At 39.5% G+C, this 15444-nt stretch overlaps 1 protein-coding gene across 9 annotated transcripts in view; it reads left to right on the forward strand.

Moving 5' to 3' along the window:
- Positions 1 to 15444, forward strand: part of PHLDB2 (pleckstrin homology like domain family B member 2) — a 77347-nt gene that overhangs the window by 50363 nt on the left and 11540 nt on the right. For 4 of the 9 annotated variants that reach the window (XM_082219698.1, XM_082219697.1, XM_082219700.1 and 1 more), the window contains 6 exons: positions 5609 to 5737; positions 7550 to 7705; positions 8723 to 8833; positions 10026 to 10115; positions 11610 to 11744; positions 13486 to 13659. In XM_082219698.1, the coding sequence (XP_082075824.1) occupies positions 5609 to 5737; positions 7550 to 7705; positions 8723 to 8833; positions 10026 to 10115; positions 11610 to 11744; positions 13486 to 13659 (795 nt within the window). The remainder of the gene's footprint in view (positions 1 to 5608; positions 5738 to 7549; positions 7706 to 8722; positions 8834 to 10025; positions 10116 to 11609; positions 11745 to 13485; positions 13660 to 15444) is intronic. The other 5 variants (XM_082219702.1, XM_082219703.1, XM_082219701.1 and 2 more) reach the window with 4 other exon arrangements.

Here is a 15444-nt window from a genome sequence, read left to right on the forward strand (position 1 = left end):
ACAAAACACATTCAATAGAAATGTTTGCGCTAGTGAATATTTATTTTAATAGAGAGGATTCAAATTATTTTGTGCTTGGGTTGGGTTTTTTTTAAGAGTCCATAGGAGATGCTGCTTTGGCTTTAAGAAAAAGCATTCCTCTCTTTATTGAGACACCACATCTTAAAAAGAAAAAGGAAATGGCTCTTCCACTTGGTCTCAGGTTTCCTTCTCCATCCGTAGCATGCAGCTGTTAGCCTCCCAAATTAACTGCTTCCCTTGTAAGATGAGCTCAATAACAGCCTTGTATTTAGCACCACTGTGCAATAAACTATGCTAGCTTTTCTCTGTAGCTTCCCTGTTACCCCAGCAAAGAAGAGTGTTTGAAGTAGAAGCTTTGGAAATGCAGAAAAACTGTTTAAGGCTATATATAAGACAGAATAGACAGTAGCTGTTCAGAGAGTGGTATTTAGCTCTGCCATTGCCTATGGCACATGTGTTCATCTTTCCTGCCCCATTGCAGTCTTTGTTCAAACCATTTTCCAGGTATTTTAAGCCATAACATATAAAGAACTACCTTCTAGCTTCAGAACTGGCAGAGCTCTCTAATATACATGGGCACCTATTGGACAGTGCCTACTGTGACATAACCCGTATCCCAGATTTCATTGCATTGTATTTTCTTTCTCAACATATTCAAGAATCTTTATTATATTTTCTGGTTTCCTTTGGGAGTACAACTGTCTAGATCAGGAGCTGCAGGAAATCCAATACAATCGATTTTATCATTCCACTGATCTGCATAATGTAGTGGAAATAGCTGCATATAGTAAACAGAAAAGTTTGCCTACACTTGGCTTTCCCTTATTGTAGATGCACAGCTGTCAACCTGCTACTGATAGACCAGAGCTGGAAAGTCACTCCTATTGCTGCTATAAACTACTGCTAATATTTAACATCAGCTGGCATTAGAGGAATGCTAGGTAGAAGTGTTTTTATCATGAGTGGTGCTCAGTCCTTTTAATGGAATAGCAAAGCTTAGGTTTGAGAAGCTGTTGACTTGCAAGACTTGTTGCACCAATCTAGTAAATACAGGCGCCTTCACTGTACTGTTTTTGATGCCTGCTAAAAAAAATTTTTGTTCAGACAAGCCTAGTCAGACATGTAATTTGATTATGTATGTATGTTTTTAAAACTGATAACTTTAGCTACAATTTGATAATTCCTTTTCTCTATGTGTGTTTTATGTGTTGACTTTATTGGGATTTTCTTATGAATATGTTATATAAACTGCTTAGAGTTTTTTATTTATTTAAGCAGTATATAAATATAGTTAAATAAATTGGAGAACCCATTTTGCACTAAAAAGTTTGTTGACAAAAGTGGCTATACATTACATAAAAATAGATTAATTTCATTGATCGCTAAATCATATTTGCGTTTATAATGTATATTTGTCTGGCTGCCTTTGAAAACTTGCTCCAGAATTACTTTTTTCTTGTGGGTAAGTATGCTGTTGTAATTTAAGGATAGGACCCAGGAATCCCCGCTGACAGTTTAGACAGTTCAGCTGCTCAGCAGTTTAGTTTTTGTGCTTCAGTCATCTGTAGGATTGCAGTAATCCAGTTTATAAGGTTATTGGTCTTGTAAATATAAGCCATGCTTCCACAGACCTTTATGATCTCAGATACAAGCTTACTGGGGATCAAAAATAATGCATCTATCTTGCGTAATTGTTGTCCTAGGCACCAAACCAACATGTAGCAAATAGCACTGGTCAAGGTCACTTGACTGTTTGCAGAACGCTTGTCAGCGATAAATGCTTAATATATCAATTCCTGCTGTGGTTAAAAGAGTACTGGTTGTCTTAGATAGCCTCAGTTCCCATGCAGTGAATAGCAAACTGTGGACATCTTGTCACTTTGAGTGATAAACAGGTTGCTTCTTTCTTGAAATAAGCCATATTCTCTCTGTTGTCTTTTTCAGTGGGGCAGTTTTGCACTGTGATTGCTGAAGGAGTATCCTCATACTATCTCTGGCTCCTTTTTTAAATTATCAAATATGCTAAGCTATTTGCTAGGCAGAAAATATCCTTAGAAACCCATTAGCAACCTCAATAAGGATGCTGCAATAAAAGTCTGAAATAGTTCTTCCTTGCTTTGAATTTTTCCTCTCAGCCAGGAATTATACTGCTCAGGACAGCATGGGCAACAGTGTGTGCTTATTTATTAACCATGTTCAAATGCCACTCAGTAAGGAAAGTTCTCCAGTTGGCTTACAAAAACAGTATAGATGTGGACTTGTGAAACTTTCAGAATGTAAGAGCCTGTACTCACTGTGGCTGCCAGCCAGATGCCTATGAGAAGCCCGGCAGCGGGACTTCAGCACACAACAGCCCTTTTCCCACTTGTGATTCCCAGCAAGTGGCTTCTGGCTGTGGAGATGTAACATAGTTGTTGTGGCTGGTACCATTGCTAGCCTCTTCACTGACAGCCTGGACATTAAAACCTGATGCGGACTTTCAGCATGAGCATAGGGAGAATGGTGCTTGTGTCTCCCTTGGCGCATGGGGAAGAACAGCAACCCGGGGGCCCTACACATCCATATGAAAATTGTGTAATTGGAATATTGTGTAAAAATGTAGCATACCAAGTACGTGGTTCACATCTATGTGTGTGGAATGCTTATCCCTGTGTGGAATGCCTAGACTTTGGGGGTTGTGAGGGGGGCTGGAACTGGCATGATCCAACCCGCCCGCCCGCCCCCCCTGCCCTGACCCTGTATAGGGCTGGCTTCAGTGCCAGGAATAGCACATTCATGGGAAGAAGCAGAATGTGAGGAGGTGTTGAGCTATTGGTATTTACCTTCTTTCTTTTTTGGTCATACACTACTTTCCTTATCTATTTTTCTTTCTTTTCTGAAGCTGTTGTTTGCCCTATAGGGCAAACATAGAGGTTACTATAGAATGCCTGCATGTTTCCTCCTTTGGGACAAAAAGCACCCAGGTAGGATTTAGTCAGAGTGAAACAAATGCAAGAGGAATGCACAGAGCATCTTTGTCAATGTTGGGTCTAACAAGTAAAGAAGAAAGGGTATCAAGGTTAAAGCAGCCCAGTGTTAGGATAATTAAGATGACAGCTTTTAATTGTGAAGTGCCTTCTGTGCTTGTTATGGCAGAATGCTAGACTACTAATCTGAAAAATAAAGGAGTAAATACAGATAGAATTCTTTAAATTATAGAAATCTTGGTGCAAAAAAAAAAAAAAAGAGATGTCTAGTGGAGAGTAATTCCTGCATGATCATACAGAACTACTGAAGTGTGTGACTTTCCTTCATCTTGTTATGAATTTTTACATGCACCCATATGCTAGTGGGAGCTGGGGCTGAATAACCTAGAATGGTCTGTTGGGAAGAGATGGGACCTAAACCCAAAACAATGTTATGTGCACTGGAAAATCTTAACTGTTCTTACCAGTCCAAGAAATACTTTCCCCGCATGAAACCGCAGTTGTTTGCAGCAGAAAGTACATGTGACAAAGTATCCTATTGTTTGTCCCTGCTTTCAACTCCTATAAAGTTTCCAGGACATCTGTAGTTTAACAGGATGGATATACCCCTTAATATACAAACACAGTAAGTGAATGAAAAGAGTGGAATCCAGCTGGATGTGCTACGAAGATTGATGTTGCAGCTGTATGAAGCCCAGCAGTTGTTGCAGCAAAACAGTGAACAATTGGGTTAATTTTGAACTAATGTGAAAGATTACTGGGCACATTGTATTGTCCACCACAAGTGGAACAGTGTGCCTTTTGTTGTTTCAGAGGAGGCGCTCAGGATAAGAACATGTCCTTCTATATATGTGTATATCAATTTTGAACCAGTCGTTGTTTAGGCACTGCATGAGGCAATCTGGGCTAGTGGTGCAGCAATAAAACCGCTAGCATATTTACAAGGGGTTGGACGAGATGATCCTCACAGTCCCTTTCCGTCTCTGCAATTCTATGATTCCATGAACCATAAGTATAGGAATTAAACAGCTGGCAGAGCACATGTAAGCAGATACAGCTTGCTTATTGGCAACTTGAGTCATAGCTGCAATTCTTTCATTAGTGTGTTTAAAAGCCTTGAAAAATTGCAGAACTTTGGTGACTGTACTATTTTTCCAACAAAATGCTGTGGTCTGAAATATGTTGTTCTTCTGCAGCAAAAGTTCCGTTTTAAAAAGTGAAACTGTAACACTTACATGAGTTGTTTATTGACAATATGGTTTCAGATATAGGACAGGATCTAGTCCTATAACTAGAAGGAATGATTGATGTTTTTCTAGATCTGTGTGTCTAAAAGGTTTTGTTCTGGAGAAGTCCAAAAGTCTTATGACATGCTTATCAGAAACACAGAAAGACACAAATTTAACATATTTCAATCTGCATTAAAAGAAAAGTGCATACTATGGAATTCCTTTCATCTTCAAAACAGGGACTGGATGTCTTGAGAGCCAAATTTATATTGGAGGTCATTATAGCATTCCCTTTAGAGTGAATTGAACCAGTCCTGTTCATTCAGCATGTTTGATTTCTGAAACAGAATTTCCTGTTCCAAACCGATACGCTGTGCCTCAGTTCATCCTTTCACTGCTTATAAACTATTAAAAACCATCATTCTTGTTCTCTCTGCCTGTTACTTCTGTGTCATTCTGGATAGTATTCTATTTAGTTCGCTTTGTAAAATCTCACCCTTTTCTGTCCTTCTCTCATTTGGAGACTAACATACTACTGATTCCATTTCTAAATAGCTAGTGTCCCATTGATCTTGAAAGTACTAAAGGATGCCATTTCTTGTATATATATAAAAAGCATTGCGACACTGACAATTGCAGTCAAATTACAAACCCACCTCTTAAGTTGATTAGTTTCTACTAATCAATGTCCTAGATCCAGTAACATGTTCTGAAAAATCTAAATTTAATTAATGGAATTTAATGTGCAGTGGGGATGAGTATACCCACAAATTATATATGTGTAGCACCTGATCTTTCCAAGGTCCGAATTTAATGGAGGCAAAATTCCAGCCTTAATAGAGCTGAACTTTATGGATGGTAGAGAGAAGTATGAAATAATTCAGACCAAGCAAACTTTTATATTTTATTTCAGTTTCCAAGGTTTGAGGGTGGATGCAAATTGCCACAAGCAAAGTGGTTATTGCTTAACAGTTTTCCATGTGGCATCTATATCCTTCAACCATACGGTTTTTAGCCAGCATTACCATCCCTCTGCACTTTTAAGGAAGCTTTGTAGTGACTCTTATCCAGTCTTCTGAATCCATCTCCAGAGTCTCCGTTTCGCAATGGAGAACTTGCCTTTGTGCACCTGAGACATAATCAATAAATGTTAACATATGTCAACTAACCATTCTTTAGCATCTGCCAGGTTTATTAATATGATACCTAGATTATGCTGTGGCACATGAAAATTAGCCACAGCCTTCCAGCATGTTTAAGCATCCCTGCTGCACCTTTAGGACCGATCCTATCCCCGCCACTCAACCCTGCTCCATGTGCCATCAGAATCACTAACAACTGCTTTGGGTTTGAAGGTAATTCTGTTCTTTATTTTTCTGGTTCAAACTCCAGGAAAAAATAAAGCTTGATGCTCAGAGGGAAAAACTAGAAAAGCTTCAGGAGCTTTATACCGAGCAGAAGACACAGCTTGATAATTGCCCTGAGTCCATGCGGGAACAATTGCAACAGCAGCTAAACAGGGTCAGTAGCATGGATTCCTCTATTTTTTTGTAGAAGCACAAGTGTTGAAAGACGACTTGCTGACTGCCTCTCATCTCGAGGGTTTACTGGTTTTCTGCACTGCTAACAGGATTGTTGCATGGTGATGAATAAACAGAATGTGAAGGGCTGGATTAAAAATTGGTTTGTGATACATACTTTAGAAGTTGCCAACCAGTTAATGTTTAGCACCCTTTGGCTGTTGGCAAATCAGAGTTGTGTGTGCCTGTGTTTGTGTACTTGTGATGTTTAGTTGAGCTTTAGGGTAATTTGCTGTAAGCGTGTTGGATAAATTCTTGAGTCTAATAACTGCACTTAGCGATCTAATTTTAGCCCTCATTATGTTTGCAGTTGCTTTTAAGTTTACCTTTGCCACCACTATGAAATCCTTTCCTCCTTCAAAGTTGTTTCTTACCTATTGAATGAAATCTGTTTTTTTTAAAAAAAATTCTTTATTAAATTTCAAGAAAAAAAGAGGAAAAAAATCACCGTTGCCGTAGATGCTGTTTCAAAATTATAGCTAGGCGACTATACAGGTTTACCCACCCACATTCAGTGGGCTTTCTTTTGTTTTGTTTTGAGGAAATTAACCCCCCACAATATTGAGACATGGAAGCGTTCTTGGGACAGTGAGAAAGAATAAGATAGAATACAATGCCAGAAGAAATTCCAGTTCAGACGCATTCTTAGTGTAAAACATTACACTTTCACCTCCATGTTGAATAAAACAATTCTAAATGGAAATTAGCTACGTATTCAAGGCATGCTGCTTGGCATATTAAGTGCTTCTTTATGGAGTTCTGCTAACACCATAGATTAGAGGTGAAGACATGTGGTCCTTCAGATGTTGTTGGACACCAACATCTACCCCCAGTCAGCATGACCAATACTCACAGAAGATGTGAATTGTGGTCCCGCTACAGCCTCCCCATCCTTGCCATAGACAGAGAATTCTGTCCTTCAACAGCTTCGCTTGCCATATTGTTGCAAAAGAACACTCATCTATTTATCCAGGATTTGGCTCACCATTATGAGACACTTGGGTGATGACTATTCATAGACCGAAACAAGATTTCTTTCCCAATATTCCATTTATATTCAGTTCCCCTTTTTATTATGGAACCTGCTTTCTTGAACTAAGGGAGACCAGAGTATTAAACAGCATCTCCTGAATTTCCCAGTTCATACTTTTATATTACGTGGAATTCTGTATAAATTTCACTTGACTTTTTAATGCTAAAGTAGCTTTTGGAGGTTGTAGTGGTGGAAGGGTATGTGGGGGAGAGCTGCATACTATCTTTCCATCCATCTGCTTTTCATGCAACTTAAACTTGGTCATCGATGAATGGCAAGAGGCACAAAACTAGCATCCCTGGAGAATGAGGTAAGAGGGAAGGGAGGTCAAGCCTACTGGATGTTCCTTTCCTTGCTTCTTAACTCTTTTTATCCTTACATCTACATAGTTCTAGATCATCTCTTGGTTGTGCTGAACTGTGACCAAAAGATCATTACACGGGTGGGGCACTCAGATTGATCTGCTATTCAATATCACGAATTGATTTGAGGATATACATGATCCTTTTTAACATCCAGTCAACAGTTCAAAAAACAATGTAAATGTCATAAATAGCTGTTTTTCGTCTTCTTTTTTTAAAGGTCTTAGAGTGTGATCTTATGCACACTGACTTGAACTTCCTGAGCCTTATTTTTGTTTGGGATGGTGCCGCATGCCTACTTTCGCCTAATGATATACAACTTTAAAAAATATATATACACTGACTTTTGTTGTTAAAGGATGCTGACCTGCTGGAGGTAGAAAGCAAACACTTTGAAGATCTGGAGTTTCAGCAGCTTGAAAATGAGAGCAGGTTAGATGAGGAGAAGGAGAACTTAACACAGCAGCTCCTGCGTGAGGTGGCTGAATATCAACGCAACATTGTCAGTAGAAAGGTAAAATTGCTTTAAAAATAAAGTAGGTAATATCATTGCTTTTTTGTGGCTTGGTTCCATTTCGTGAGATGTTGTTCTGGCCAATTACTGGCCAATTCAGTAATTCAGTAATGGGTTTATGTTCCAATTCATGTTGAAAAATGTAAATACTATTCATAGGACAGTGAAGATTCACAAAATGTGGCTGAACAAGTTCATGTTTACAGAGCAATCCTAAACACATTTACGGAGGCTTACATTCTTCTGAAACTGCTTCCTTTAAGGCCTGAATACTGGGAAATTCATGCAGTCTCTACTTTTTGAAATATGGCAACCCTACCACAAGGTGATGTGATTTGCTTTGGGTTGTTCCAGTTCAGGAAAAAGTAAAGGTTTCCACTAGTTTTCAGCTCAGATTAATTTAGATACTGCAATTAAAGCTGGCATCCATCCTCAAGTGCTTTCATGTGTGTTTCTTGATTGAGTACAGTGGTGCCCCGCAAGACGAATGCCTCGCAAGACGGAAAACTCACTAGACGAAAGAGTTTTCCGTTTTGCAGGTGCTTCGCAAAACGAATCTCCTATGGGCTTGCTTCGCAAGACGAAAATGTCTTGCGAGTTCCTGCGGGGTTTCCCCCCCCCTTTTCTAAGCAGCTAAGCCGCTTATCAGCTGATCCGATAAGCCTAAAAGCCGCTAATAGCGCTAATCCGCTAATCCGTCAATGGGCTTGCTTCGCAAGACGAAAAAACCGCTAGACGAAGAGAATCACAGAACGGATTCTTTTCGTCTTGCGAGGCACCACTGTACATCTGCACCAGCTAATGTTGTAATCTACACTGCAAGTTAACATTTCTATATATTGTTTGTGAAAATGGTTGTTGTATGAAATATACACAACAACAAGAACTACAGGCAAGAGTTACTGGTGCAGAAGTGTCTTTAGTTTCCTTCCTGGGAGTGTCTTCCTGATCAGTAGTGCATACGTACATTATACTCCCAAGCTCATATTGACTGTTTTGGTGCTATCTTTGCCATAGGAAAAAATTTCTGCCCTCAAAAAACAAGCCAATCATATTGTCCAGCAGGCACAAAGAGAACAAGATCATTTTGTGAAAGAGAAGAATAACCTTCTAATGATGTTGCAGAGGGTAAGCACTTTTCCTTGATTCAAAGACAACATTATTGAAAGAGAAGTTGCTGAATTACAGCTTATTACTAAACTGAAAACTATGGAGAGAGCTGGTCTGAATAGAAATATTGGATTCTTGTCTCATTACATATGCTAAAGCGATTTTTGGTCATCTGCATACTATCCCTTGCTTTTTCCTGTAGGACTAATTGCAGTCGTTAATAATCATCAACAGGTTTACCATACCCATTGAGTCAATCACCCATCTCCAACTATCCTTCTGAGAAAAACCCCACCCTACCTTCCCACTATATATAAGGGACTGGTGACTTCTGTTTCAGTGTATCTTGAAGAATTGTGCATGCACACAAAAGCTTATACTCAGAACTAACTTAGTTTGTCTCTAAGGTGCTACTGGACTATTTTTTTTTTAATTTTTTTATTTCGACTGTGTCAGACCAACACGGCTACCTACCTGAATCTAGCAATTACTGTACAACTACAATTATCGGAAGATTTTCTTGACAATTGCTCTAAACTGTGCTGTCATTTTGCAGAATGTTTACTAAACGGAATTGATGCCATTCTGTTGTGGGTGTCATCCCTGTTTGTACAGGTGATTTCACAAGCCCTTGGACATGGCCCACTCAGGATTCCAGGCACATAAACACAACCCACATGTGCATGTTATCCAACCATATTTTATGTGCTTGCCATAGGAAATACTGGTTAACAAATGCCAAAAACCAAGGTGCTTGTCAAACTACCCTAAATCCATGGCGAAATAACTGTGTACTGGGATATGATTTGATGATGGGGGGTTGAAAGGAATGAACAGAGATACAATGCAATTCCAAACAGAGGCTGATATCCAATGTGAGTATACTCAGGAGTAGACCCATTGAAATGAATGGCTTCAGTTATCTAAGACATTGGGTTGCAGTCAAAGCTAATCCTACTCTGAGTAATCCTATTAAAATTAATGAAGATGACAAAATTGGGTCCATTAATTTCACTGGGTCTCTCCATGACCTACTTGAGTATCACCCAGAAACATTTATTCACCACTTCATTAATTTTTTAAGTCTAGTTTTGTTATTTCTGAAGAGTACAAACAAAGCCTGAGACTGTTTGTGGTGCTCTGTGTGTGTTCTGTCATAGAAGTGACTGTCAACATTTGTATCTGAAATATAACTTATATCTGCTAACAGGAGAAGGAGAACCTTTGTAATCTAGAAAAGAAATACTCTTCACTATCGGGAGGAAAAGGCTTCCCCCTAAGTCCCAGCAGTCTAAAAGAGGTAAAAATGTGAAACTTGGGAGAAGGAGAGAGAAAGCAGTTACTGTTCTCCGTATTAGATGGTGATTTAGAGCTGCACGTTTTATAATATTCAGTGTGAAATGACATGTGGTCCAGTCTCCTTTGTGTGTAAATGGTCTGCATAGATGTTTTTAAAGATAGCTTAGCCATGCAGGATTTATATAAAATTTGACATAATTGTATCCCTTTTTGTCGGGTTTGGAGGTTTTTTGTGTATGTCTGTAAATATGCATCCATTGTGCCTTCCCCAGCTTCCATAAAAGCACATGTCCTTGTGTCTACTTTATGGTGGCGTGGTATTCCTATGTTGAAGATAATTACCAAAACGACTCCTTCCAGTGTGCACATGCAAACATGGTGGTCTCACCCTTCATACAAAATTTTGAAAAATGAAAACTAAGTCCTACAGATGTATTAAGTGTTTTTCTGAAGCCATTCTAATACCTTCCAAAATATAGTTCCTCAAAACCAGAGTTAAATGTCCAGATATTTCCATCTGTTCCAGAGTATTTCGGCCCAGATCAATCATTCATTTCTAGACTATATGAAAAATTCTGGCAGTGTTCTTGCAAGAGTACTTTTCAGGGACTAAATTTAGTTAGGATTTTTAGAAAGTGCATTCTCTTCCAATATATCCTCCTGCAGCTTGCTTTTGCCTAAAACCCTTCTGCTGCTTTTGCTACTGCTGCTGCTAATGAAATCCTAGACTTATACTTTTAACAGAGAATTGCAGCTACTCTGATGACCTTAACAAAACCCAAAGCTGATGAATGTGTCCCTAAATTATTAAATTGTCAGTATTTTGATATTAACCAAAAAAGTAAAATTTGCAGGGAGGGTGTTGCTTAGGACCAACAAAAACCTGCATCTAATTGCAGTATAGTAACTCACTGAAATGCACTGGAATAAAGGCAGCCTCCCTTTGCCAGAGCTTCATGCTCTTAAATGATTTTACAATTCCTTTGGAATTTTTCTTTTTCTCCCCTCCCCCCTATCCTCCCACACACCGATAGTTTGTAAACTGTGCTGGGAGCCAATTTTTTAAAAACATCTTCTGTTGAAGAACTGCCCTCCAATGGTTGTAGATCATAAAGCTACCACATTGTAATCTGTGGTACATGAAATAGCCACATGAGGGGCAATAGTGGGAGTTACCTTTGAAATCTAGCAGTATTTTTACATTTAAACGTATTGAACCAAACATATTAAGTTATAATGGTTCTACCTCTTAATGAAAACCACTTCAGATATAATGATAACAATTTTGTTTACAATAAGTTAAAGCATTCAGATTTTCAGTGCTTGTAATTTCTATGATTTAAAAAAAATATTTTAATGAAACTTTTTTGTAATACCACAGAAATTGGCTGGATCACTAAACTAACTTTCACAGCACACTGGGAACCTTAATACTCTTGCATGCCGTTTAGCTTGTGCTTCTTCTTATTTTTAACTTCTGAATTCCTCCCTTTAGGGTTATGTGAGTGTAAATGACATTAGTGAGCCGTATGGCAATTCCACGAATATATCCCCTTCCACTCAAGCCCCCACGGCTGCTGAGGCTGTTCCTTCCACAGCTGGCCTGATGAGCCAGACACAAAATAAAGAGGTTTGTTCTGAGAGACATTTCCCGTTTGTATGCATTTTGCTTGCAAAGTTCTGTTCCCTTGGTTTTTGCAGGTTCGTGGTAAAACTGCATATATCCAATTTAAAAGAGAGCTAAATTTAGTTTTATACCTAGAGTCTGTTTCAGGGAGAAAACTCAGGTTTAAGACTTGGGGCCATCTAAACATCTCCACACCTTGGGAAGAATACTGCAACTGAACCAGAAGCTCTATACAGTCGTACCTTGGAAGTTGAACGGAACCAGTTCTGGAAGCCGTTTGACTTCCAAAATGTTTGGAAACCCAAATGTGGCTACCGATTGGCTGCAGGAAGCGCCTGCAGCCAATCAGAAGCTGTGAAAGCCCCATCGGATGTTTGGCTTCCAAAAATAGTTCACAGACTGGAACAGGTTTCTGGCGTTCAGGAGCCAAAACGTTCGAGAAGTAAGCTGTTCAAAAACCAAGGTACAACTGTACAGTGTTCATTTGCAGATGGCCTTCCATTAACCACACAACACGGTGAAACCACACACACAAACCTTTGTTTCCAGGGATAACAGCAATGTCAGAAAGATTCACATTCACATTCAGATAAGGCCCAGTTAACTAATTACTTTCTCTTCAGTAAGGGGAAAGGATGTTTTAGAGGTATACCAGGCTGAAATAAGGGACAAGCCTTTGAAAAGGAGGTATATTACTTGATCCCCAAAATTTGGGTTCTCTTCCAAACCTGTGCCAATGTTTTGCAACAAACCCCACCCCTTTTCTTCAGCACTGCCCAAGCTGAGTAATTGATACTTCAAACCCTAAAAAGGTACATTGACATTGTACAGTCAGCTTTTTAGAGAGCTGAAAATCATATGGCATTCGGACAACAGACCAAGTACTTGGGTATGACTTCTGTGGAATGAGGTTTAAACCACATAAATTTGGTTTTACTAAATTGTGGAGTTCACTCAAACATCACTTGGTGGAATTTAACATTGTGAGTGTAGAATGTTTTACGCTCTTTATGTCCCGTTAATTTATACAAATTTAAGTATATCCCTAGATGGTATTTTCTTCAGACTGTTCCCTGGTTGCTTTCCCAGCTGTTTCCTGTGACTGTGTGAGGGGTGGGGGAGAAGCACCTTTTTAGCTATGAAAAGAAGTAATTCCATATCCAGAAATATTTAACTGCTGCCATAAATAATACATACATAATGTACATTAGCTGCAGGAATTGAGTCTGGTATATCTAATTTTAATCTAAACACTTTAGCCACAAAAGCAGTTAAATCTGTAAAAACATGTGTTTTTCATTTCACCATCAGCATTCATACATTTTATTGCTTTGGTTTGGATAGCCCCAGATTTGCTTTCACCCAGTAGAATGCCGCAAGCCCTTAAGTAAACTCCTTCGACAGAAAATGCTGCTTGCCTGCTTTCTCTGCACCTGCCTGTTATCACCTGTGGGTTACACCTCATGCTTCCCATCACGTAGGCTGATGAAGCAAGTCCAGATGTTGTTGAAGCCAGCCCAGATTCCCCAGATGTTGTTGAGCTACATCCAACATCATACCCAGGCAGCATGGCTAGTGGTCAAGGATGTTGAGAGTTGTAGTCCAACAACATCTGGGGACACAGGGTTGGAACAGGCTGCTTTGTACTACCATAAAATGCTTCTCTCTGTGTGTGTATTGCTGTCAGCTTGTGTGTCATCCTGTTTAGAAGCCTCTGAACGTAATTTCTCTCTTTCCTATAAAGCTAAGATCGCCTCTCTGTTCTGGATTTGTGTTTCCTCACTCCCTTTCTCCTCGCCCTCTTGCACAACTTTCACCAGCCCACTGGTCTGAGGTCAGGGCTGCAAATGTAGAGCCTTTTCCTTTGCCTGACACACCACCACCTCTTCCAGCTAAGAAACACCGAAGGCAGTCACAGGTAACCTGCCTGAAGGCTGACTGCCTTGATAACCATGTAATTATTTTTGCACGGAATTTTCTGCTTCAGTCTGAGAGAGTGCATGCAAAACAGGCAGCCATAAAATCCTGCCAACCAATCAGGTGTTGGAAGGGAGTGAGGAGGGTGTGTGTGGGAGGCTGAATTCAGTACCACATTCCCTTTCCATTACAGTTGATGGGTGGAATTCTAACATTTTCTAAAGGACTTTGCATGCACAGCGCCCCCAGCAGCCTTTTTTTACACATGCATAGTGCCCTGAGCTGTATCACAGTGTTCATCTCGCAGTTTCTAGGTCAAACTAGCAGAGTTCAGTGCCTAAGGGGGGAGAGACCCACTTACAATCTGTTCTTGCTTCTGTGGACATCAGTAGTTATTTGAATTATGTGTATAAGGTTTTTAAAAGTTATCCACATCTTCCTGATGTTTGCCACCTGATATTTTCTGTTAATGAGAGCCGCACAGTAAAATATATTAACAGTGAAATGTTTTATTCAACAACTTGGTCTTGTATTTATGGCATGTAGAAATACTACAGCTGTTGCTTCAGAAATCTCAACTGAGAGAGGCATTTGCAATCAATAGTTTACAACAGTAGGAATGCCAGTGATAGATCAAGTTTAAAACATTTATTTTAATAGAACAGGAGTTGCTGTGTATGGCTTAAGCTTCTAAAAAGTAGTAGTAGCCAGTTTGAGATCATACTAAACTGAAACTGCAGGACAATTAGTTGGATCCAAACCTAGCACTCTGATCATGGAAGAAATCTGTGGACGCAGAGAGCCTTTCTACAAGTGGAACCTTCCTTCATGAGTGGAGCATTGTTTGGATGAAACACATAATATAGGAGATGGAAACATGTAACATCCAAGTTTCTTATTTATGAAATTTGTATACTGCCCTTGATCCATAGATTTCTGGGCAGTACACGGCATAAAAATACAATATAGAAACACAAAATACATAATAAAAACAGTAACAACGAAACAATCCCTACATCCCCCCTCACTTTTCCCCAAACATATTTAAAAGGATATAGGATGTCAGCCAGCCAAAGGTCTGGTTGAAGAGGAGTGTTTTCACCTGGCAGCTAAAGGTGTATAAGGCTGCAGGCAGACCTCACTTTGTGGGATTAAATCACATTTGTTTTAAGGAAGCCTGTTGGCCTGTATAAAGCTGTGTATTTTTTTAAAAAAACAACTACTATGAATCAAATCACAATGCCACAATTAGACAAAATAACATTGTTCTTTTGTTGGCATTATGTATCATTTCTGTAACATTGTTTCATGTCCAATGTGCTTAATCTTTTTACCTTAGTGAAAATGTCACAGTAACACTTGGTGATTTTTAACCATCCTAAAATGGGACAGCAAATTCACGATCAGTAAGATTTGTATCCAGTGTCCTATTCAGAACACAAGAGGGCACAAACTCTGCATAAGAACATAAAAAGAGGCTGCATCCTGTTCCCACAGTGGCAAACTTGGGGTGGCCATGAGCATGGGGCTGTACATGCTTGTCCTGTCTGCAACACTCTACTGTTCCATCATGAGCAGGAATATCTGACGGACTATTCTAAGTGGCCTCATCTGAACATAGAATCCTATACACAGCTGGGAGCCTTGGTTGTGCAGGGCTCCCTGTCACAGTCTAAGCACTCAGCCAAACACACTTAGAATCCCCCTACAGAGTTTTCTTCTCAATTCATGAAGGTTGATGTTAGGGCAGGATTAGTGCACATGGCCCCTTCCTACTCCTTCGTTT

The sequence above is a fragment of the Podarcis vaucheri genome (assembly GCF_965113315.1).
Source record: "Podarcis vaucheri genome assembly, chromosome: 4".
Taxonomy (NCBI): domain Eukaryota; kingdom Metazoa; phylum Chordata; class Lepidosauria; order Squamata; family Lacertidae; genus Podarcis; species Podarcis vaucheri.